This window comes from Lytechinus pictus, chromosome 14 (assembly GCF_037042905.1).
Source record: "Lytechinus pictus isolate F3 Inbred chromosome 14, Lp3.0, whole genome shotgun sequence".
Classification (NCBI taxonomy): Eukaryota; Metazoa; Echinodermata; class Echinoidea; order Temnopleuroida; family Toxopneustidae; genus Lytechinus; species Lytechinus pictus.
Genome location: NC_087258.1, coordinates 2,810,190 through 2,836,735, shown reverse-complemented (window position 1 = coordinate 2,836,735; position 26,546 = coordinate 2,810,190). Strand labels below are relative to the sequence as shown.

The following is a 26,546-nucleotide window of genomic DNA, read 5'->3' as shown; positions in this document are numbered from 1 at the left end:
GACTCAAAATTATTGCTGGAATGAATTCCTTAAAATCCCTGTTTGGGGTCAATATATAAGAAATTTTTTTGGTCTGAAAATTTTCAGCTCGCGCTTCGCGCTTGCATTTAGTGACCCCGGACACTAGTTAGGTCAGTATACTGAGCGCGCTTGGCCCGCTCAAAATTGACTCAAAATTATTGCTGGAATGAATTCCTTAAAATCCCTGTTTGGGGTCAATATATAAGAAAATTTCAGCTTGCACTCGCATTGTTTGTTTAGCGAGAAAGGTAGGTGTCATGATTACAAAAATTTGCTTATAATGTCCTTTTTTAGGTCTGAAAATTTTCAGCTCGCGCTTCGCGCTTGCATTTAGTGACCCCGGACACTAGTTAGGTCAGTATACTGAGCGCGCTTGGCCCGCTCAAAATTGACTCAAAATTATTGCTGGTGCCCCCCCCCCCCTCCCCCCCCCCCATGCCATGACCCACGGTACGTACGCCCCTGGTCATGATTGTGTTTCTTTAATCCTTTCCTCCTCCATATGTACCGTACATTTGCTTATTTTCTTTTCTCAGCGCACATCAATGTGAATGAATTTACGGAATCACGCCAGGGTGAGATGTCTTGTGATCTATGGTCTTTAGCTAGCTTTTAATTCGGTGGACTTCTCGACTCCATCCACTGCATGGATATGCACGAGATTCGATATTACGAGGGGGCACTCATTCACAATCAGCGCTACAGTCAGTCACACTTCCGGTATCATTCGGTACCTTATACCGTATGTACCGGAGGGTACGGAGACGGAGATAATTAATTGTAATTTTTTGTATAAACCATTTAGATCTAGGCTAGGCCTATCTGGTATGTGCGTAAACTACTTTGCTTCTCGCCTACTTGCTCATCATCGAGCCTCAGTTTGTGCTGAAGGACACGGACATAAAATCTGACTCAAAATCAGGACAGAGAAGTCATGTTGAGCTGAACGACTGGATTGGGTCGGATACTGGAACACCTGCCGAACCGTCAGCGCATCCTCTCGACTCAGTCAGGATCAGGCACACGCCACACGCGATTGAGAGGTTTGTAATCCAGGGGGCGTTTGAATCTTTGTATACCAAAAGCTTCAGTCTCTGTAAACTTTTTGTTCCGCTGAACTGAACTATGTTGGCTCCACTCACGTAAATGTCAGAAATTGTTCAAGGTCAAGTCCACCCCTGATTTATGGCTAACTAACTTTTGCTACTTAAAATAAACAAGTTAGGCATGAAAAAAAATCAACCAGTAGTAGAGCCTAGAGGCGCACGGCCAATATTGGAGACTGTCTCTAATGTGGGAGATTATCTCCAATATCAGAGACTTTTGTAAAGAATTTGGGTATCCAATAATCAGAGACAGTCTCCAGTTTTGGAAACCAATTTCCTTTGTTTACATTTGCTGCAAAAGGATTACCTTGGCGGCAAATAAAAATGTGATAAGGAGATTCCTCATGAAAAATAACCCCTTTTCACCGTCTACTTAAAAAATTCACTGTCTACTTTTGTTTTGATAAGGAATTTTGTTGTCAATCACACACAAAACAAATGGGCTTCTGACCTCAGTGAGACAAAATTTTGGGTGGAAAAAATCATGCTTTTGTTGGTGTTGTTTCTTTTGTCCTTTTGCAAAGCAAGTCTCCAATGTGGGAGATTGTCTCCCCTATTGGAGAGAGTCTCCCATATTGGCCGTGCGCCTCTACTGTCAACCATGTTTCAAATTCTGACTGAGAATGTTTTTTGTGATAATTTGTCTCCGAAACGACCCAGTCTAATTTTTTTCAAAATAAATATGCACTATACTACCAGTTTTCTAGGTAGGTCTAAGTTTAAATACTAAAAATAGTAAAATAGATCTCGGGTCTATGTTTTCTGTAGTGGACTAATGGTATGCAGTATACATTGTAAATGAACCACTGCATTGGCATGCATTGACCAGGTGACGTGATTTGTACTATTATAGTATTATTAGATTACAGTGAACATGTACCGGTATACTTTACACAGCGCGCGACACTGGCATCGGTCCAACAGTCCCATACCAGTAAAAATTGCTGTTGGGCCAGTTATTTTTCAGAAATAGCCAGATTTACTGGTCCGACATGACCAGTAGAAAATATATCAAACTGATACAAATGATATTTGTATCTCTTTTGTAAATCATATTAATGGCTGTGGTATCTTAAAAAATGGCTCACAAATTATGTTTTGTGTGTGTTTGTGTACTGTTTGTTTTTATGATTTTTTTTTTTTTTTTGGGGGGGGGGGGCAATAAAACAAAGCAAAAAAATCTAAATTAAAAAAAAAATGTTTTTTCGTTATTTTTTGGGGGCGCCAGTAAATTTTAGGTTCGGACCAGTAAAAAATTGAAAAACTGGGTATCTAATGGTCCGAGATGGACAGGATGGATCAGTAGAAAAAAATGATCCTGCTTTACAAATGGCCAATCGGAAAGTTTCTAATAATAATATAATGTAGTTCTTGTAATTTACAGCGCATGCATGTATATCACATTGTAACAGGATATACAATGCGCTTAAATAAAGGACTTGGATATTATTACACTGGCATTAGCCCTGCAGCCTTTTACAGCACGAAGGCATATCAAGGAATAAATTCCTGCCAGGTACCCATTCACCTCACCTGGGTAGAGTGCAGCACAATGTGGATGAATTTATTTCTTGCTCACGGAAATTACGCCATGGCTGGGATTTGAACTCATGACCCTCTGTTTCAAAGTCAAAAGACTAATCCACTGGGCCACAATGCTCCATCTTTTTCTTGACTTGACCTAGATCTATAACACTTTGTTATTCTGTACTTGTAGATAAGATAGCAGGCATAATTTTAAATGATGTGAATAATCATGTTCATCTCAGTGATATAAAAACCACTATTCGTTATGTTCACTGACGTTAATCTGAGTGCTCTTGCACAAAATCGTAATTTAAAGATGGCTTATGATAATTACCGGTAACGTTTATGTTAACAAGATACAGTTGAGGCCAGAAGTTTACATACACCCAGGATATTCAAAGAAAAGCTGACACTTGCCAAACATCATAAAATTTACTGTATCTTATGAAATATTGTGCTATCATGATGAACTTGATATCAAACAAATGAGTATGTCATGCCCCTTTATCACATTGCTTTGTCATCAGGAGCTGAAAAATATTTAGGTGTCATTTTTTTTCCCTACGAATCTTCATATTTTAGACAAATTAAAAATAAAAACTTGACAATAACTTTTCATATTTGTGCTAGTTACTTCTCAACACAAACATTTCAGATAACAATTTTTTGTTCAGTGGTGACATGTAATGATAGAAAATGTAATATAAATCATAGATTTGAAGTTTTATATTTATATGAAACGATGTTTGAAAATATGATAACAAACAATAGAATACGTTTGGCATGGATATCAATTTTTTTCCATTAAAGAAAATTTCACCTGAAATATACTTTAATCCCAACAGCATCCCAATCATGTGAAAGAGCCTAATATGCTCTTTCATTTGATACCAAATTCGTCATGGTAGCATTTATATTTCTGTAGATGTAGTAAATTTTACGATGTTTGGCAAGCAAACAAACTTCACTGAATTCAATGGGTGTATGTAAACTTTTGGCCTCAACTGTATATATGTATAAACTTGGGTCAGAGTCTAATGAATGTTACCAAAATCTAAATGTGTTCAATGTGTTACAATTGCAGAAAGTGAACTGGCAACATGAAGTGGCAGCTCAATATTAGTTTGAAGAGGAAGAAGATAATATCTCAGGTCTGCACAAGCATATTCTTCCTCTTTGCTGGTATCGAATATGGTAAGTGAAAAGCCTCTCAAGAGGTGATGTCTTCAGTTCCAGTAGTGTAGACTATGAGAGCCAATTCATTTTGAATACACAATAGTCATTAACCCAACCAATGATCAAATAGAATTGTTCATTTTGCAATCGATCACAAGCAGTGAAAGGATTTTTTGCTTTATACAAAAAGCCCAAAGAGGATTACCCAAAGTCCAAGTAGTCTGGAATAGGACTAATGCTTTTGACTTGAATCAGGTTGAATCAAGGAGCTTCAACCTACTCATTCGGGGCCGTCTGCACCATCCCGAGTTTTCAAATTAGCGCGCTATTTCTGATCCGACAAATTATCCCGATCTGAACAATCTCGAGATTATTTGCAATGGAGACGCAATTATCGCGCTAGTTCGTAGGATTAATCTCGAGATTGCAATCCCAAGTCAACTTGGGATTATTTGCAAAATAGCGCGCTATTTTACAAATTATCGCGCTAATTCGTAGGTGCAGACGCACTCGGGATTATTTATTCACGGCGTCAGACCATTATGCATCGATGCCTCACTTGAGCAGGAATCGCTCTTCTTGCGATGGTGGAGAAGGGGTTTCTTGAATCTCGAGATTAATCGCGAAGACGGCCGATCGGGCTAAAATCTCGAGATTGAGCAAACTCGGGATGGTGCAGCACCGCCTAATGAAGCTCCTTGATTGATTGCACCCCAAAAGAATGCACCTTTTGTGTTCTTTCTATGGGTGTTCTTTTTCACTAGATTTGAATCTCACACTGGTTTTCAACTTTATCCCGGTGCTGTCGCGGGACGGTGACACGTGTAGGCTTGTGACCCTGTGAGTGACCTGACTCTGACACACCGAAAATACTTGAGGGCGGGGAATCAAACCCACGATCTTCAGATTGAGAGACGAGAGTCATAATCACTAGACCACAACGCCCCCACATTATCACAAGTGGTTTATCCTGGTGTTGAAGTGGTGTGCTTGAAGGAACACCGCGACAGTCGTGGGGCTGTCCTGCTGCTACTACCATGGCTTGCCTAGCGATAGTTTGTTGTGGAGTTATAGCGAGGCGAGGTTATCCCGGGGTAGTTTATTGCGGGTCAGAGAATTCACATTGAAAGCAACACAGCTACAGGGTTGGGACAGTCCCGGTACTGTGTTTGTGGCCAGTGTGAAGATGGTATCATAAAGCTTCACCTATTTAAATGTCGAATCACAAACATGGAACACAAATGAAAATGTGGGCACAGTTCTTTGAAAGAGTGTTTGATTGCACTGTTTCCATTTTCAAGCCCCCCCCCCCCCAACTGCACATCACAGATAAGTTTTAAGTTTGACCCAGGTTGTAAAGTTACCAAAAACTTGCTTAGAAGCAACTTGGGTTCAACTGTATTTGAAAACCATATCCCTTGCCTAAGAAAGTGTTCATTGAACACAGCATGACAGAAGATTACAGAGGATTTAACATGGAAAAAATAATCAGATTAAACTATAACAAGGATCTGGTATCAAAATCTACACTAAAAGAAGCTTAGTTTTGGGATTTCATGAGGTATACTGTACCTGTAAAATGTGCCTAGAGCATTTTTTTCCTTCAATATCTTGGTTTGATAGTGATATCCCATGGAACATGAACAAAGTCTTAGTAATTTACTGTGATGTTGTGGGGATTGTTTTGATCTTCAAATTAAAGCTAAATGCCAGTGAAATCTACCCGGGGGGGCCACTTCCATTGACGAGTGGATACCATGCGCGACCATGGGGTCTCGAAAAGCACCCTAAACACGTATTTTCTATATTCTGAAAATGCACCCCTTAACACGTATTGGCGTGTGAAACCCTACCCTTAACAAGTATTGGAAACAAAACGATACTCTTGGCAAGTATTCCCTGAAATGAACCCCTAAACAAGTACATGAATATTTTGTCACGGGTCCTTCTGTCGTTGGTTTTACCTTTTAATACACATCATTTGGTTTAGTACGACCCCACCTTTCACACCTCGTGCAAATTGGACTCTAAACACGTAGTGTTGGGGAAAAAAGGACATCCTTTATAAAACATTTTAATTTTGTTTTATCATCCCCGCAAATTTGACCCTAAACACGTAATTTTCCTAGCGAAATAAATACCCTTTTTTTCATTATTTTTGTGTTTGTGACACCCTTATCACGTTACGTACGTAACGTGCCCTATCTTGAAAAAGACATCCTTTTTACGTGTTTTTTTGGTCGCGCATGGTATCCACTCGTCAATGTAAGTGGCCCCCCCCGGGGAAATCTATTCATCCTTACAGATAAAAAATGGCTTTTACAGTCAGTACATGATGTAGAACTCGTCTAGACTCTAGTACCGGTAATTCTATAATTAAGAAGACATCATTGCCCACTGTGTACCTTTGTACAGTGTATGTTACGAAAAAGCTAGTGAATGTAAGAACTGAAAGCAGGAAATAAATAAGTTTGGTTACATACAAATAAATTAAATAGATGTACTTGTATGTACATGTACACTGTAGTTCTGAATTTGAATAGGAAATTAATTCCTGGAAGATATCTGAAAAGAATATATTAAAACTTAGAATCGCTTTTTTGTAGCTTTATACTCAAAATCTAAACCATTGAACACAACTGATAATCAGGAAGCATGTACCCATCTATGCGAGCAATATGTATGTAACTAGTGTTTTACTTCAAAATTGATTATTTTGAAATTATGTACTAGTCTTGAGTCTCTAGACGTTGCACTCATAAGAAGAGCCTGCTTTCAATTTGGGCTTGTTTCTTTTCTTTTCATCTATTTCTTGCTTTCTGTTACTGGTACAATCACAGTGGAGTTAGTTAAATGTTACTGTTAAGTATAAGTAAACTGTTACTTAAATCAGCAAAGAAATGTTACGTTGCTGTCCAGTTACCAGTAGTTATTAGCAGATTTGATGTGTTTCAAACACATTTTGTAAGTTTATTCTCTAGAGGCTGCCACTTTTGTCCAGCACAAAGAAAGTTTTTTAATTTTTTTATTTTTTAAATTCAATACATGTACAGGTGTATTGTGGGTTTTATTAGGTCATACAATTACATCATGCAGACCCCCATTACATGTCCATACCACATGTAATTGCATGCATGTAAATCATGCCATCATTTGTGAGGTGGACTTTGATATGATATAACTACTGATTTATAACTTTTAATCTCCTACAAAGTAGGCCTACTTGTATAGTGGCTACTAGCTTTCTTATCTCTCTATTAAGATTACTTCGGTTTGGTGATTGTGATAACATGCAGAGCTAATTAATGAATCACTTCAAATCTTTGACCTTTCTTGTGACAGAGTAAGTCAATCGTCATTAGTCCATGTTTGTTCAATCTTAAAAAAAAATATATATTCGGGGGGGGGGGGGCTACCTTTGACACCCTACTGCCTAAATTTGTAACATTGGATTTAGCTTTAACATTGCAGTGAATGGGAATTATCTAGGGCTCTGTTTTTATTTCTCGGGCTCTTTTGAGCGTTACAGGGGCAAAATTGCCCTGAGCCTCCTTGGAACTTTTTCACTTTCAATTGTTGAACGTAATATCAGATTTTGTGAATTTGGACTGATATAGACCATGTGAGCTATGGTACATGCATGTGAAAAGTGTTCATTGTTATTGTCTGATGATATGAATGGACTATCCTGAAACAAACTGGGTTGCATCTCCCATGCGAGTGGGCTAGGTTATTTACCACTAGTGTGCTATTCAACCAAAGGGTGTCCCAAACGTGTAATCCCAAAATGAAACCCATGACCAGAGTGCTACATAACTTTTTAGAAGCACTTGCCCGGTTGGGCAAGTGAATTTCTAAATAGTTGGAAAATACTTGCCCGAAAATACATTTCACTTGCCCGAAAAAAATCCTTCAAAATAATGTTTTACCGCTTCAAAAGAAAGTACTACTGTTTTATATACCATTGCCCCTTTCCTCTCTTTTTAACGTGAACTATTGCACTTTGTAATATATTTTTTGTAAGTTATTTTACCTCCTATGACCGAAATTGGTGTCAATACGCCATTTGATTAATTTTCTCTCTCATATATTTTGATGTGCTTTGTATATGACCATGACACAAAATAAAAAGGAAGGTAAGGAAGGAAGAGAGAAAGAAATAAAGAAGGAAAGAAAGAAAGATAAAGGGAAGGTGGACGAAAATGAAGGAAAGAATGAAGGAGAGAAAGAAAAAAAGGAAAGAAAAGAGATGAATGGAGAAGAAAGAAAGAATAAAGGAAAGAAAAAAGGTCTCCTTCATTCTTTGAAATTAATAAAGAAAAAGGGAAAGAAAATAACAGGAAAAGAAGGGAAAATGAATTAATGGGTGAAAGAAAGAATGGAAAGAAATACAAAAAAGGGGGGAAAGAAAGTAAGAGAAAGGGATGAAAGAGAATGAAGGAAAAAAGATTTCCTTCATTTTTTGAAAGAAAGAAAAGAAAGGAAAGAAGGGAGGGAGGGAGAAAGAAAGAACGAAAGAAAGAAAGAAAGAAAGAAAGAAAGAAAGAAAGAAAGAAAGAAAGAAAGAAAGAAAGAAAGAAAGAAAGAAAGAAAGAAAGAAAGAAAGAAAGGGGGAAAACAGGAAGGAAGGAAGAAAATAGCAAAAAAAAAGGAAAGAAAGTAGGAAAAAGAGAAGGAAAGAAGAAAATGAGGAATGAAAGAAAGGATGAAACTTTATTGGAAGGAAAGAATGAAGTGAAGAGAGAATTAAAAAAGAAGAAAATAATGGAAGAAGGAAGGAAAGAAAGAACAAAAAGTAACTATAAAGGGGAGGAAGGGAGAAGGAAGCAAAGGAAAATTAGAGGAAAGAAAAAATGAAGAAATTTAAAAAAGAAGGAAAGTACATGTAAGAAAATGAACAAAGAGAGAGAGAGAAAAAAAGATCAGGAAAGAAAGCTAGAAAAGATTGAAAAGAAAGATAGATGGAACAAAAAAAGGCAAGTGGGAAAGATAAAAGGATGAAAAAAGGATAGAAAAGAATGAAAGAAAGAAAGGAAGGTAGCAAGTAAGGATTAAGGAAAGAGGAAGAAAACTCAAATTTGAAACAAAACAAAAAATGCAATCATCTAACAAAAATCTTGCTGATATTTGTTTAAAATATATTTAGAAAATTGTTGGAAAAATAAACGTTGGAATTGAATAAAATTTCACAGAGAAACATTGACAAACTTAAAATCAAATCAATCGTCGCGGCATTCCCACTACACCGATCACAACAACACTCAAAACAACGGCTGAAACTACCGGTATTTATGAAAACTCAATAACTTGCTCCTCCGATCACATCACCAAATTAGTAATCTGAGAATCCATAGAAGTATAAAAAAATCCCGCCGATTTTGTGATTATTTTGTTGGAAAAACTATTTTTCATTTGAGCTTGTTCACTTCGATTCAGAGTTTGATCGGGGATAGTACATGTGTGCATGGAGATCCATGCATGCCTGCCACACAGGCTGGAGGCTGGGCACACCAGCCACATGTATGTATGCTGACTCTGTGTGTAGATCACAAAAAATGTTGCAAACTGGCTTGAGGAAGTTAACTTTGTTTTTTCTCTCTCTCTTCTGTATTTTTGCGTGTGAAGTATGGGGAAACTTTGTAAAATTTCATTTCACAGTGAGAATTTTGCTTGCCCGATTCGGGCAAGTAGTTTCTGTCTTTACTTCAAAACACTTGCCCGACTCTAACTTTTACTTGCCCCGGACAATCGGGCAAGCGCTTATGTCGCACCCTGCCCATGACATAGACCACTTAAAATTCATCTTCATATATTTCCCTAGCTTCTATGCAGGAAAGTTTGTCCAATCAGAAATAAAATTTCCGATGTACATTACATTATGTACATGTAGACTTTAGTTCATGATTCTCTGGGGTTTTCCTCAACAATTCCATGACAATTGCTCCAGCGAAAATTGCTCCGCTATAAATTCCGCCCACACTAATCAAATGACTAAAAGTAACTTCAATCATGGATTTAACACTATACCTTACCCTACCCTAACCCTAATAATGAAAATAAATCCCTGAGTAGTTGTTACAGGAGCAAATATCATGTCACCATGTCAACAGTTATTAGGCCATGAACCAGAAATAGGTGGTTTCAGACCGCCTCGAAGTTCGTCAGTTCCAGGTATTTTTAGATAGGGAAATTTACCCCGATCAGAAAATACCAGATAATTTGGCAATGTGAAAGCGAATTACGCGTAATCTCCCCAAAAGAAAATACCCACTAAATAGTAGGTACATGTACTTGTCAAAATTACGAGAACTTTCGCGGGGATTTTTCCAAGGTCGCAGGTATTTTGGCAATGTGAAAGCAATTTACGGGAAATCTTAGCCCAGTGAGTAGTTGTCGCGGGCGCCGTGGGTGGCTGCTGAGCTAGCGATTTTGAATCTCACGCCACCTTTTGTGTATTGTGTACCTGCATTCATGAGCTGGATGTATTTGTCTAGTCTCACCACACAGACACCTGTTACATACATGTAGTCCTAATGTACTTTATACAGTACCAAACTATTTAGCATCAATTACATACAAAAGTGTAAGTTTTTTCAAAACTTTCAATCAATTCATTCCATTGCCAGGATACATCAATTGGTTTTTATTTAATGCAGTCGACCCTATGAGTCATTAAGGTTGGTCTATATGATCACATGGTCTCTCTGTCAATTCAATTCCAAACTGAAACCAACATCCAACAATAGCTCTCCATTTATTTTGATAAGTTGTGAGTACTTGACATGTGATTAGAGATTTAACAGATGGTATTGAAACTTTTGTACAAATATTTTGCTCCTTATAAAGCCTGTTTACAGGGGAAGTTCACCCTGACAAAAAGTTTATTGTAAAAAAGATAGCAGAAAAAGTAATACAAAACTATTGCCAAAAGGTTTGAGAAAAATCCATCAAAGAATAAAAAAGTCATTAAAATTTTAATTATTTGATTTGTGACATCATACATGTATGTACATGTATACGAGCAGCTTTCCTACATACGGGCATGGTAATAAAAACTCAATGAAATGTCATTTTCTCAGAAAATTTAAAATGGTTTTTACTGTACCTTCAGTATTACAGATCATTTCACTCCTGTTCCTAAACAGAAAACAAAAATAAGTCATCACGAACCATTAAAAAGTTAAAATTTATGCATTTTATTACATAATATACCAGGGCATCTGCTCGTTTGTGACGTCACAAATCCAAAACTTGAAATTCTAATAACTTTCTTTAATAATCTTTAATTGGATTTTCCTCAAACCTTCATCAATATTTATTATTATTTTTCTGCTATTTTTTACAACAAACTTTTCTTCAAGGTAAACTTCCCCTTTAAGGCTGTGATCTGAAAGCTTTATACATTTAGCTGAATTTCATTGGATTTAAAATGAAAATTAAGAATTGTACATAAAATACCAGAACTGCACCTTGCTCTGACATGGTGAATATTTGTTTGATAAAGGCACTGTCACATAGTTCCGTGCAGGCCTTTGCAATTGAGTTGCAACTTGCAGGCAGTCACCTGCAAGTTCTCATAATTTCAGCAATTAGCTAATATTCATTTGGCCTTTTCTTTCAGGGAAATTACAATTATTTTGCTTTCAAACTGTCAAAATTTCCTGGTATTTTGTGATTGGGGCAAATTTCTTGATAAGAGAATCAAGGTGATCTAAATACACCCATAGTGACAAGATCTGTACTAATCTTATCCTATTTCCTAATCCTCTTCCAACATAAAGAAGCATCCTAATAATTATAGTCTCTTGTACTGTAATGCCTACATTATTATTTTATTATAGAGGGACTGTATGGAGTTACTTGAAAAACAAGTTTATAAAGATTCCACTTTTTATCTTTAATGTTCTAATGCCTGCTCATAATTAAATATTTTACCATCTGTGCCTGATACCATGTTAGCATGCATACATGTACTTTATAGAAAATGTGTCAAATTATATTCTTTTTATGAATATTCACAACAGATTTTATGAATATTATTTGTAAGTAGTTTTTACATTGTTTTAAACAATAATTGTGGGCCCAATCAATTGCATGTAGTTGATTGGCCAATGCCACTGCTGGATTCATTGAAACATTTTTTTATTGTGCATTTTATATGCATACATGTACATGTACAGTTGATTCATTTCAGACAGTACTGTTTGCAAAATGTCTGCAGATGTATTTGCCAACATTATTTTCAAGAGTGGTTTGTCTGATAACACTGTCGATTATTAACATATAGTAAAGCTCTATTTAATAAGCTTAATCTAATTTTTAATGACAGAAGAATAATTGATAAATAATAATAAATGAAAGTTACTTTTAGCATTCACAATTGTTGGTCTTTAAAATTGCTCTTTTGCAAAAGATTATTTTGAGATACAATGACTTTGTGAAGAATATATTTTATAAAAAGCAGTTCTTACTGCATGTTTCAATTGAATAAGTTACATTTTGTATAATGACTTCATTTGTTGCCCATCAAATGTTTACTTACAAAGCCAAAATATGTGTTTTGTACTATGTACATGTATATGACACACCTTGATACAATTCTTCCTATTTTTTCTTCATAAATATTCATACATGTAGCTGTGATTCTACCAACTCTCAACGACTACCTGAAGAATGAATTTCATACCAAGCAGTTCTTCTACGGCATTGTCCTGTCGGCCTTCTCCCTCTCTGGTGTATTGGTCGCACCGGTCTATGGTGTCTGGTATGACAGGACACACAAAACAAAAATGATGATTATCTTTGCCAACATGTGGGAAATTGCAGGTGAATATTGTTCATGAGCATGAAGAAACCATTTTGCACTCTAGAATAAAAAAATTTCATAGACTTTTAGTTAAGTAAAATGGTGACAGTTTTGTTGAAGTAGATTTTCATGTCGTGTTAAAAATGATAGATTTTAAAATATGACCATCAAATACTCAAAAGGTATCATTAATATAAAGTATTGTGCCGTTTTGTGCATTGCCAGTTTTATAGAGATTTTGATAGTTATTTTTGTTTTAGCAACTATAAATAGCATCAATTGAATGAGACATACATGTACTAAGCAGTAATAGTACATTAAGAACGGGCTCAGATCATGCAGATTTTTTTTTCTGTTCTTTTTTTTATATATATATATACATGTACTTTGGTGATGTTTTAGATTCTGCATCAAACATATATCAAAGTTTACACCACAAATGTGGTCAATTGACCAGATTTTGGTTTAAAAAAAAGGGAGGGATATGGAAACAAAGCAACTATTACCACCTGTAGATGAAGGCTAGTCCTGTGTTTATTACCATTTTCTTTTGATTCTTATCCATTTTACTCTCAGGAAACCTTCTGTACTTCATTGGAATTAATGAATACTTTGTTCTTGGTGGAAGACTTCTAGCTGGTAAGTAGATTTGATGTTGACATACATGTATTATGTTTGTCTTGTCTCATAGAAATATTTTCATGATAAAGATAATTTATATATTATTTATAAAGAGTAATACAGTTTTTTTGGATTGTAGGTGATAGAGTTTCTTACTTCTAGATGGAAAGCGTTGTAAAATATTGTTTTTCTTGGCTTGACTATTGTGACTATATATTTTCAAAATTATCTTCCAAATAAATTTGATTGAGTTGAAATACTCTACATATTCGATGAATTATTTTGTATCGTAAAATGGAAATAATGCCAAAGTTAGCCATATACATGTATATGTATGCATATTGGATTTAATTTTTTACTCCTTTGACCTCCTCTTAATTAATTAGTAATATATAGAAGAAAAAAAAAGATATTTTAAGAAATTCTGGTTTATCTAAAGCGGGTATTTTTTTGTTGGGGGGGGGGGTTTACCGTCTGCAACATTGGAAAAGCTTGAACATCGCAGTCAATGGGGATTTTGTAGGGCTGATTTTCTTTTTTCCAAGGATCTTTTGAGCATTTAGGTTTCAACATTGCCAAGCCCCCATCTAATTTTTTTTCCTGGTCTAGAGGGCACATGCATGTATATATATGAAAAAAACCTTTAAAACATACAGGGGAATTTATATTAATATCAATCATTTTTTTGTGGAAGTATGTCATTTTTTTGCATACTGTTGGTCGCTCTTAAATTTTCACTCTGATTTTGTAGGTGTTGGTGCTGGGGTAGGGTCGGCCATCTTTGCCCACATCGCCCAGACAACGACGGAAGCAGAGAGGGCAGCAGCCATTTCTATTTTAATGGCAACACGGCAGCTGGGATTGCTTTTCGGACCAGGACTCAACGTTGCTCTTCAGAAATGTGATTTCTACATTGGGTCATTCCATGTCAACAAGTACACCTCACCAGGGGTGAGTTCGGTTTAATAAATGGAGGACTCTCCTAAAAAGAGGTTACTTTCACATTTGGGTCATCCTAAAGCTGATTGTTTTTTTTTCTGTGGAATAGTCTTGATAATATGCCTTGGATAAAACGACGGAAATTTTTTAATTTTTCCTATTATAATGGTGTCAAGGGCTAAAGGCAGTATTTAATAAACAACTCACGAACGTAAAATATTAATTTTATATGCCTGTGTAGCTATGAAAAGAGGTTAAATTATGAATGATTTAGGAGTAATTGGCACATTTTGAAATGATTACTTTTAAAACTTCCTCACTGTTTATGTTCTTTAGCTGCTCATGGCCATTCTGTGGGGACTGCAGCAGCTGCTCTTCCTGATCGTATACTTTGACATCCCGACCCTGGAGCAACAGAAGAAGATGGCCAAAGCTGAAGCAATGCTCGGTTCCTCGGAGCATGAGGGGGAGCAGTTCAGGGATTATGCTGCCCTCCCCAATGGCAGCGTCCAGAATGCTAGCATTAATCAGACCGAGGAGGAGGAGGTCAAAGAAAGACTGCTTAATGGTAACGGTACTCTGGCTGTCAATCGATATGAGGAAGCAATGGGCCAACACAATGTAGTTGCAGATGCCATAGGTATGTACATCTACTTCATAGGCCCTCCCAAAACACAAGTGATCCAGGCTCTAAAAGTGTTGTAGTCAAGGTTCTTGCCCCCAAGGCCAAGGCCCTCTCAAGGCCAAAACTTCAAAGTCCAAGGGGCTTTTAAAGAGTAGGCGTTAAAGCACCTTAAGACCAAGGCGAGCATCAAGGCACTACAACACTGGGCTCTAGGTGTTCAGAGGAGTTGTCAATGGCTTTTTAAACCAAAGTAATCTATACTTTACTTCAAACCTTGGAGTTTCCAAGTCACCCGCAGTTGTGACATTGTAGTTTTAATTGCTCCACTTGTTCTCAGGACCTCTGTACCATAGCTTGAGCTGGTGAGGACCATAATAACATGGCTTCTATGTTAGCAGTCTGCTGCCATGCTAGCATCCAGTTAGTTCTGGCATTTTATTATTTGAAAAATATAGAATCTTGAAATACTTGAGACAATGACAGACAGTACTGCATCTGGTCACATGTTGGAGGTTTAGCCAATCATTGATAGGAATCGTAGTATGGGTTGTATGTCCAATTGATTATTGTATATGATTTTAATATGATCCATCTTGATTGCACTGCAGGTGGAGGGGGATCCGGTGAGTACATCTCGGCACTGCCCCAAGATGAAGCCTATATGCAACACGGTGGGGGCGGTGTCAAGGAAGAAGAGGAAGAGAAAGAAAAGCCTCCCGGTTTCTGCTGGTCACTTAATGGTGAGTTCATTTGTTGCCATCTGTCATGGAGATTTTATGATGTGTACCATTCATGGCCGTGTAACAGGAAGAGATGTAATCAATATTTAGGATCGATTGTAGCTTTTTGTAGATTGAGAAAATGTCCCAGGAGCATATGTTGTGTCACCGGATTCAACAACCATCTTTGTAGGGGGAGGGGGGGCATGATAAATAGTCAAGGAATATAAATGTTCAGAATATTTACAATGTAATGATCAAAATACCGGTGTTAGAGGTTAAATTTCCACTTTTATGCTTTTCACATTGCATTTCCTTAACCCCATACTATCCTTAACCCCATACTATCTGCTTAGCCGGGGTTAACGTCTTTACCCAGGACTATCCCACAGCTCATGAATATTGATGATATTACCATACAGAGCGTGATTAAGTGCAATTTCGACTTTTGTGATTGGCTATTGCTTAGCCCCACTTTTCCTTAGCCCAGTTTCGTTCCAGTTGGGCCATACCCATTTGGTCTACTATTCACTTGGTCAACTCAACACTACAACGCCTATTTGACAAAGTGCTAATAATGAATATATGAATTTGAAATTAGACCATCTAGGCATTAGCTTAAATGGAAATTGACCAAGTTGTTATTAGACCAAGTTTACTGTAGACCAAATGGCAATTAGACCAAACTGATAGTAGAAAATAAAAGAAAATAAAAACATGAAATTAAGCATGTCTTCGAGATGTATTTGACCAGCATGAGAGTGGTGGGAATATTACAGAAAACAGGACACTCACCAGTACTAAGCCTGACCACCCCATACTCCCTCCCCCTTTAGAAGATTTGAAAATCACCAGAGACCCAGAGTGTGTTGCAGTGTGAATGATTAAATGGTACTGTTCATATTAGGACCTTTCACAGTTGCTTGTGCGATCATTTGGTCACAATATATGGTCACACAATTGCGATGGTTGTAAAAAGTCGCACCACCAATTGTAAAAAGGGCTTTAGGTACAGTATGTATGTCCTTATACAGGGGTGTGGGCAATGTAGGATGTACATGTATGCCTTATATATACATGTATAAACACGGAGAAGCCTACATGTACCTTATCTTAAGGCAAATACATGAACTACCTCAGTTGCATAAGAGTTCCTTGGACTTTATTATGGGTATTGGGATTTGCCTGGGATTGTTGTTTGTTATCTTTTTCTGGAGGAAGAAATAGTCGAAATTCAAGGTTTGTCATTGCAAAAATCTTCTCTGTTCACACATGGTAATGGTAAAGGACACACAGATGAAAATTTTGGGAAGTGGGGGGGGGGGGGGGGGTGATGAGGATGACAGAACTTTATATTTTCAATGTTTTCCAGACAAAAATGTTACAATTTTCATGTCTTGGAGATATGAATATTTTTCTAAAGCTGTCTATAAACCATCCATCTCATTTCTGTCCTAGTCTAACACTCTCATTCAGTACAAAAATATATACAGATGTTATTAAATATAGTGTCTATGTACAGTAAATCAGTGGCGGACCGTGACCCGGAGGAGACGATGATTGGAGGGGCACTGTATTGTTTGTGAACAATGCTGTGCCCCTCCAACGCTTTGTATCCTCCGGGTCACGGTCCGCCACTGCAGTAAATGATACAATGTAGGACTGATTATGGTTTGATCATTGATGAGGGAAACTTAGCATTGTCAGCTTCCAAGCTTTTATCATATTACATAGATTATAAAATATATTCACTTCATATTCAAAATCCTTTTAAAATTGTTTCTTCCGTGATGCACTTGACCAGCACAAAAATGTTGTTAGCCTAACAGTAAGCTCATTCACATCTTCCGGATTGTGAAGTCAATACATTTATTTCAATGTGTAAGTAATGCATTGATGTAACATTAGGCATCGCTGCCACATTAATGGTTGTAAAAGGGCCTCTGTTAGCGCATTGTTAGCGCTAACAACATTTCTGTGCAGTCAGTACTGAACTATATAAACATGTAATCTTTTATTTTATTTCCACAGAATGCCTTACAGAGGAGATTGTTGTCCTTCTAGCTGTACAGTTTGTATTTTATTTCAATCAACCAGGATTAGAGGTACATAATGTATATTGATATTTCTTTTTTTACTTTCGTTGTTTGATTTTCTTCATCATTGGAGTTTATCTGCTCAATTGATATTGATGCAAAATCAGTTTTATGAGACAAGTTATAGACGTATTGTACTCTACTAAATGCATCCATTGATATTGATGTGAAATATATCTGCTGAAAAACAATCTAAAGCATAAAAGTTAATATTTGAGTGTACTGCAGATAGCATGTGGGCAATTCCAAGCAATAGTGGACATTTTCCAAAAAATTATATTGGCTCTATTTCAAATCTGGATCAAATTTTTCTATCAAAACTCATATGGGATTTCATAAATACAAAAGGGGAACATAATTAGCCACATTTTTTTTCTTACGCATCTCCTTATACATGTAGGAGAATCCAAACCATACAAAAAGTTCTATACATGGGACTACATATATTGTTTTTACTTAATTTCAATTTAACAGAAAACTATAGCTTGTTTTTGTTAAAAAAAAAATATATATAAGTTCATTTTATGTTGCCTGTGTGTGAATATTTCAGATGTCACTCCGTAACCGGGTATGGGTTTATGTTTTAAGTTGTAATTAATGAAAAAATACATCAATTTTTTAATGTAATGCAGCATATTAAAGCTAGAACAACATAGAATCCAATCAATAACTCAACAAAGTTCACAGAGTTTGAGCAATATGTTTTCTCCTCAAACACATGTATGCATGTCCATTTTACGTCACTTCGTAACCATGTTTATGAATATTCATATCTCATTAATTCAGTGGATCAAAATAACAAATGTTATTAATTTGAAAATTAGGTTTCAGCAACTACTGTCAGGTACCATTTCTTTGCAAATAACTATTTAAGTATGGGTGATATCTTTGTTTGAATGCTAAAAACTTGTTTCTGAATGTCACTCCTTGGAACTGTCCATGTGTGTTGAGCAAAGATTTTAAGTGCTCCAGCTAGTCAAATATGAAGAATAGTAAACCATTGTTTTCTTGTTCTTTTATTATTACAGACTGCTGTGGTTCCTCTAAATGAGATATATCTCAATTTCAATGAAATTGATAACAGTATATTTTACTGTGTGTGCGGAGTTGAGGTGAATCAGTCAAGTAGTTTACGACATCATTGCACTACAAAGCTCGGCGTTAATCTTGTTTGCACAATCAATTTAAGCATTTTACATCTGCCATACTGAATGTTCCTGATGTTAAAGAGTTTTTTATTTGATTTATTTTTAAATATTTATTAAGCATGTCACTTGTGCCTACCGAGAGTTATCCCACTGGTTAAAAAACATTTTATTGATTTTTACACACTAACTCCCAGTGCACACTACAAGAAACTTTGCGATGTGATTTTCAAAGAAATTGTAATATCATTTGATATGAACAATCCAACGTGTACAGTTTTACCAATCAAATTTTCAAATTAATGGTGTATTAAAATTGAAATTCTGGTCTGCTTCGAGCCTCCCTTTGGGAGTAAGAGCAAATTCAATTCCAATTCGTAATGACGTCGTTGTCAACATTGACCTGAAGCCGATTTGTACTTTACTGCGACCGCAAGGCTTGTAACAATGTAGAATGCTAATTGTCTTGCCTGCATAGGAGGACAAGAGTATAGGCGCCGCTTTTCTTGCAACGGCGGCGTCGTCAACATCAAATCTTAACCAAAGATCAAGTTTTTGAAATGTCATCATAACTTAGAAAGTATATGGGCCCAGTTCATGAAACTTGGACATAAGGGTACATGATCAAGCTCAAATGTCATTTTGGGTCAATGAACTTAGACCATGTTGGCAGAAACCAAAGGTTAAGTTTTTGAAATGTCATCATAACTTAGAATGTATATGGACCTAGTTCATAAAGCTTGGACATAGCGGTAATCAAGTAGTACTGAACATCACATGACCAAGGTCAATGAATTTTGGCCATGTTGGGCGGATTTGTTGAATTGCCATTATAACTTTGAAAGTTAATGGATCTTGTTCATGAAATGGGGACATACATGTATTAAGGGTAATCAAGTATCACCTATTGTCTTGCTTAAGTCTTCGGTCCCACGATCAAGGTCAAGTGTCATTTATGGTCAATGAACATAGTATTTGATCATCATATGAATTATTTTTTTTTTAATGATTATTCTTTAGTCGTTTTTAAAATCAGCACTGCTACTATATTGAATCGCGTAATGCAGGCGAAACTGCCAGAGGCGTTTCACTTGTTTTAGTATTCCCAGCATTATTGCAGAACTTCCAGAAAAATATAATATGGTGTAATACATGTAGATGATATAAATGAAATATATTATATCAGCCCTATGATCTATAACAATGCTCAGGATATGAAGTGATTTTTTTTCTTATCTTGCTTCCAGCTCCTAATTTTCTTCTTGGTGGTGAAAATAATGAGCAAGAAGGTTTCCGACAGAATGATTCTTCTCATCGGTCTTGTCATTGAAACCTTGTCATTAGGATTGCTTGCAATCTTTGTTCCGCGATCGATACCAGGTGAGAGACCCCGTTTCAAAGATATAGGATATCTCATTATATCCTCCCTTTTGATTGGTTGAGAGGAAATTTGTTCTTTGAAATCATTTAAAGGTGCGTCTTAAAACTTTTCGAAGAGATGACATTCAGAGGATTTTTTTTTTTCAAAATAATTTTCACTGACAACTGTCATATTAAAGCTTCTAAAATCCTGGCATCTGATTGGCTGCAAGCAAATTAGTTATTTGATATTAAAAAGATGCTTGCTGAATTTTACCCCAAGGTATTAGCCCGAGACAATCAGAGAAGTGTTTTATGAAACCGTATTTCAGTGATGTTGACTTACAGCTGTTATAAGCTACTAAAATCCTTGCAGCTGATTGGCTGAGAGGAAATTTGTCATTTGAAATAATTTTAAATATGCTTTAAGCTTCATGTTCTCAATGTTTACTTATATGATACTTGTATGTATGTTTATCCTACACGTATTATACAAACTATGAAACTGACTTTTTCCTGTTACCTTTTTCCTCATACAGGTGATGCATCCAAGAACTTACCAACGTTTATCATAAGCTGTGGAATTCAGGTGTCTGGTTTAGCATTCTTAGCCGTCTCCATCATCTCGCTGTTCTCTAAGGTTGTGCCACAAAAAATACAGGGTATGTATATGTTTTTAATGAATGGTGACCCGACATAAGCTCCTTGCTTCAGTCTTCAGGTTTTTTTAATGCAAGATTTCTTTCCTCGTTTCCAAAAACCTTAATTTTGAAAAAAAAAAAATTTTCTTTATTGTCATGAATATCTTTGAGGTGTTGTACAACACAGATAGAATATTCAATTTTTTTGCAATGTTGCGAACTCATGCATTTTGGTAAAGAAATACACACTTTGCAATTAAGAAAATTCGTCCGCAAGTGCAGACTTAAATTTGACACTTATAACAAATTATACCGTGTCTTGATTGAAACTAAATTCCAAACCCTCTGTCTGTGTCAAGCAGCCACTATACACGAGTGGATATAGTCTCATTACTTCAGACTCTGTATTGTGCACTCTGAAAACCAAAGGTCTGTGCCTGCAGAATACAGTCCGACCTCTCTTATCCGGCCTCCCCTTATCCAGATCTCTCTATTATCCGGACGCACATTTGCCGATTTTTTTTCTTTTTCAATTCAATCTAGTACGTGAGGAAATTAGATTTCAATCTAAACTCAATCCTATATGCAAACTCACTTTGATTACATTTATTTTCCAATATAGTCTACATACAACAACATTATTTTTCATGAAAATATCTCACCCTTATCACCCAGAGAACTTAGGCAGGATAATTTTCCAGTAAATCAGGGCGCAGTACAAAGAGAATCACGTTCTCTTTTTGTTTCCCAATAAAAACAACACATGTCTCGCAAGCTAACACTAGGCCTCAATTTGGACAGCGCCATCTTACGTTTGAGCCTACAGTCAGTATAACAATGGCTGACATTGCAAAGCTGCGATACCTCCCGCGACAATCTAATTGTAAAACTTTGTTTCATCGAGTCATTCTCTTTCTTTCGAGGTATGCTCGATGTATACCTCAACCATTTTAGCAGGTAAATTATCCAACAGTTTTGGCCATCGATCGATTTCATTTCCGTAAAAATACCACCTATAATTTGCACTGACACTGCAGTGAATCATGACGAAAAACCTCCATTTGAGAACACTATACCCCAGTTTTTCTCAATGAATTCTCTTCTCCAAGTACGACAAACCCTACTGCCCCAGGCATGCAATGTAAGTATCAAAACACCTGTTTCTTGACCTCTGTCCGAAGATAACACAACAGCCCGAGCGCGGTCCGGGAAAACATGCCGCCATTTTTTATTCACTTACTTTCCTTATTTCGAGGTTGATTTTCTTCGTTCCAAATTGAAAATGGGCTAGCATTGAATTTCTGAATACAATATGCCTTTGAAAACGTGATTAAATATCGAATACAATAATTTCATTCCGAAGTTCCTTCTACAGGCAGAGAAGTCTTACGTAATAGCACAGCTGTTGTTTATCATTTCGTCCTTGGCTCAACGCTCATAATCTGGCCTGTGGGGATTACCTGGCCAAGCGGGGTTGATCAGGCGGGTGTTTCATAAAGCTGTTCGTAAGTTAAGAGCGACTGGTGATCCTGTCTTGCGGTAAATGGTACAAACCATTGGCGATGATCACCAGTCGTTGTTAAAGTCGCTCTTAACTTACGAACAGCTTTATGAAATTACCCCCAGGGCTTGGAAATGATTTTTTAGATTTCAAATACAAATTGGGGTCTAATACCGCAGTTTGCAATCTGAACTGCGGTATTTCTGCAAATGGGGGTTTGACGTAATGTACTGTCTGTACGCGCGCCCACTACAATAGATAACGTGTAGCTACCGCCGTTGGGGAGCTGAGGCAGCAGCTGCGTATATTTAATATTGGGATTATTGGGTCTCCCAGATCTGGATAAATCCCTTATCCGGATTGGTGCTGGTTCCAACGTGTCCGGATAAGAGAGGTCGGACTGTACCTGAATAGCATGATGCTATGTATTGAACCTCTTTTGTAACTCGCTACTACTTGCACTCCTACTACATGCACTACTTGAATAGCATGACATCATGTAATTAGTCCTTGATGATGAAACCCTGAAGGTAATTTACTTAGATTTCTTGACTTAATAATGAAAAGAATCTTATTATCTTGTGTATCACAGGTTTTAGTCAAGGTATCCGCAGAGCTACAGGAGGCTTGGCTACCATCATGGGACCGTTGTGGAGTGGATCCACCGTCTTGCAGCCTTTCCTCATGCTCATTGTAATGGTGGTGCTCTTTGTGTTAGCATTGGTGAGTCAAGGGCCATGTCTTACCATATGTGGAAATCTGTCCCCAAAGGTAGGGGGACCAAGGGCTGGAAAATTTGAAAATTTGACAAGCAAAAAAAAAAGTTATCACCCAAAATGTAAGGTCATTCAGTCCAAAATACATGGGATTTCCGCCCATTTGTCTTACCGAGGAGTGCAATTAATCAAATTAATCTTATGGGATGTTACAACAAACTAGCAATTGATCGCAAATCAAATACAGGTTTCAAAGTAAATTGAAAGTCATGCATTTCATCGCAAATTTACTGTAAATTGATAATCTGCTTGCTGCATCAACAAGTATAAATTGATTTGCTTTGGTTAAAATTGATCTATCACTTGTAAATTTGCATCTGAAATTTGCAATTAGTTGCAAATACTTTCTCACCCCCCCCCCCCCCATTAGGTATGAAAAGCCAGCAACATCTTCATCTAGAATGCTTATCATTTTCCAATCATGTCCACTGAATATGATAGATACATGTATGTATGCATCATCATTGTCCTGATCTAAGAGCATGGTCCTCGATTACGAAAGTTTACATTTATGTGTATATACTTTTAGACAAATGATTGTGGCAGTACTGGCTTTCCATACATGAGATTGATCAGAACAATCATACTTCTTTGTAAAATAGCCCCTGTACAGTTGCAATTAAAAAGGGATTAAGGAGTTCCTAAAGTACCTGTAATAGAGCAAAAGTCTTGAAAAATACCTGTGTACCTTTCTGATGTAAATCATATGAAATTTTAAAATGGATTTATTAGTACTATGGCCTTATAATCTATTGGAAAATGAAAATGTTTACTGTAAAGGGTCATTCATACAAGGTTCAACAAAGGTTAACATCTAAGCTCAGCAACACTTTCCTGTACAAAGTCATTGAAACATGAGGTATCAAATAAGTTTCTTAAACTCAAATGACTTTTTGTTTGTAATGTAATCTATAATGTAAATATTGACAGAATATCCTTTGATATTTCAGGTTATGGTTCTGGCATCTTGGAAGCGTCTTACGGCCAAGTCTGAACGCATGGGGGTGGTTTCACCATCCAGTATGCTCAATGTAGAGAGTGAAACCGAACCCTTGCTTCCCTCTGATGACGTACAGGCATGAGAAAAGAATATGATCAATTCTTAATTCGATTGATGCCAAAACACCATCCAACACAACACCGTGAAACTGAGCCTTTTCTTTGCTCCGAGTATGTAGAGCAATTCTTCATTTGATCGGCACCTAAATATTTATGGTACCAACTCTTGACAGCATATTACTAATTGATCTGCATTCACTTCATACTCTCTCTACTGTGTAAGCTGTTATTTTCACGTACATAATTTTTGTTGAATCGCGGGACTCCCGACATTCGCGAGTTGAATTCGCGATCGAAAAATTTACCAAACACTTCCACAGCATTTCAGAGAAGCAAAATATGTGCAAAAAAATGCTCCTCAAATTCCCATGCTGACGTGTCTTTTGTACTTGTCCCTGTAAAAAACAGAAAGTGTGAAAAAAGTGGCTTATATTTCACCTTTTTTTTTTACCTTTAGATCTGAAAATTCACCATGCCACAGTTTGATCTGTAAAAGTAATCTTTGGAAGTTGTGTTCTGTTAGATTCATAAAAAAAAAGTTGTTTTATGTGCAAAAATGTTGAATTTTGTGAACAGAATCTTACGCCTCTAAAACTTCAGGTCATGTGACTTAGGAATATTGATGAGTATGCAAATAGCTGCCAATGTACCTGTGTCAATCAGATAGCAATAAAATGAAACAATAATGATTATAATGATAATAATAATACATTTATATAGCACTTTTTGTTTCAACGCTTTACATTATAATTACTATTACCCCGGTTATCATTTCCTGGTATGCCCGCACACTATGTATGCACTTTCTCCACTTTTTGTCTCATTGCCCCACTGCCTGCCATACTATAGATCACGGGTTTTGAGAAGTGCAGGTATCACAAATCATCTAGTTATGATATTCGATGAGTAATATGATATTCTAATGAAATAGCAAATTATGATTATGGGAAGAGTTATTACCAGTACTAACATGAAAAATGCACTTTTTCTTGTCAATTGTTTTAAAATTTATGCAATGTAATATATATATATTTGCAAAATAACTTGCTTTGATTGAATGCTTAACATGCATGTATATGTTGGTCTAGAGCAGCGGTTCTCAAACTACGGCCCGCGGGCCGGATCCGGCCCGCGGAGATTCTCAATCCGGCCCGCGAGACTCTGCTGGTTTTTTTTTATCACTTTAGTCATGATAAGAAACATAGCTCAATATAATTACATTGTGTATCCATGTAGACCTAACCGTAATAAAAGTAATGGCAGTCAAATAAATTTCACTTTTAAACAAAGTTTAGTGGAGTCTTTTCTGTCTGTTCGATCTACTTTCTTATTAGATGACCAGCGCTGTTCTCACCATGTTTAGATCTGCATACAGGTGCGAAAGTGCATTTTCCACAATGAACATTTTTAAAGAACTAACTAGTCATACCGAAGCAACTTGTCTTTTGACCAGTGAACATTTGCACCAGTGCCTTCATCTGGTAATTATACCTTTTGTGCCAAGGTTCAAGCAACTTGTTGCTGACAGACAGTGTCACTTTTCCCATGTTGAAAGTGACTAGGAGACTGACATCCTTGTTAGAGTCTACAACAGACATGCTCTATTATTCATTCTACTTTGATACTTCAAGACATTATCTGTCTCCCCAATACCAGGTATTTATAGGTACAATTTAGATTTCTTTTCTTAACAAAGTAATACAATTTTGTTATCATTAATATTGACTCTCGCTGTATTTCGATTTTTTTTTTTGCCTGCGTTCCATATGAAACTATTATAAATTTGTTTGGATTAAATGCTCCCAAAATAAGGGCCAGATTGCACAAAAAAGCATCTAGGACCCCGACCGCATGGGTCTTTGCGCTTCACGCACATTTTTTTTGTATCCACTTCACCTTGGCCCTTTCAGGTTTACTTGGAGTCTCATCTGGCCCTTCAAAGAAAAAGTTTGAGAACCCCTGACCTGGTCTAGAGCATCAGATGATATCATAAGACGGTCTTTGATTATTATTTTTCTGTCAGTGTGGATGGAATAAGTTAAGTTTACAATGATCTATGAAAAGCAGTACTATATTGAGATTTTGAAATCTACTATATTCATGAGACACTATTACGATTTATCCAAGTTAAGCAAGGTATGAATAATTGATGTGTTATAATTTCCATTCGAAGTATGTTGTACACTACCGTGTATATTTCCTTATTGTTGTTTTTATTTGTGTGGGAATTAATTTGGCAATGTTTGTATGGTCTTAATTTGATTTCTCTTACTAACAGGTCGCAGATGGGGAGAAAAGTAATTGATTTTGTAATGCATGTATTTAAAGCCTGTCAAAAGTCTTGTTAAGCATAAAGTTGTGGATTAGACACTCAGTGAAACCAGGCTATGCAAAATGGACTTAATTCACTGTAGCCGTAGTATAGGCGT

The 26,546-nt window shown here is 36.6% G+C and overlaps 1 protein-coding gene across 1 annotated transcript; it reads left to right on the top strand.

Moving 5' to 3' along the window:
• The first annotated feature begins 706 nt into the window (after positions 1-706).
• On the top strand, positions 707-26,546 carry LOC129276773 (uncharacterized). The gene is made up of 13 exons (XM_064109267.1): positions 707-1,064; positions 3,739-3,848; positions 12,468-12,656; positions 13,213-13,275; positions 14,009-14,208; positions 14,533-14,836; positions 15,430-15,561; positions 17,572-17,645; positions 18,665-18,748; positions 20,029-20,161; positions 20,680-20,802; positions 22,875-23,005; positions 24,009-26,546. The coding sequence occupies exons 2-13, from the start codon at positions 3,755-3,757 to the stop codon at positions 24,138-24,140; spliced, it is 1,659 nt and encodes a 552-aa protein (XP_063965337.1). The 5' UTR covers positions 707-1,064; positions 3,739-3,754; the 3' UTR covers positions 24,141-26,546.

What these genes read in the sequence shown, in the direction of transcription:
- LOC129276773 (XM_064109267.1), top strand. Translation starts at nt 3,755, where the DNA reads ATGAAGTGGCAGCTCAATATTAGTTTGAAGAGGAAGAAGATAATATCT. An exon ending in ACAAGTACACCTCACCAGGG is followed by an intron (nt 14,209 to 14,532) that starts GTGAGTTCGGTT and finishes TATGTTCTTTAG; the next exon opens with CTGCTCATGGCCATTCTGTG. An exon ending in TGTTCCGCGATCGATACCAG is followed by an intron (nt 20,162 to 20,679) that starts GTGAGAGACCCC and finishes TTCCTCATACAG; the next exon opens with GTGATGCATCCAAGAACTTA.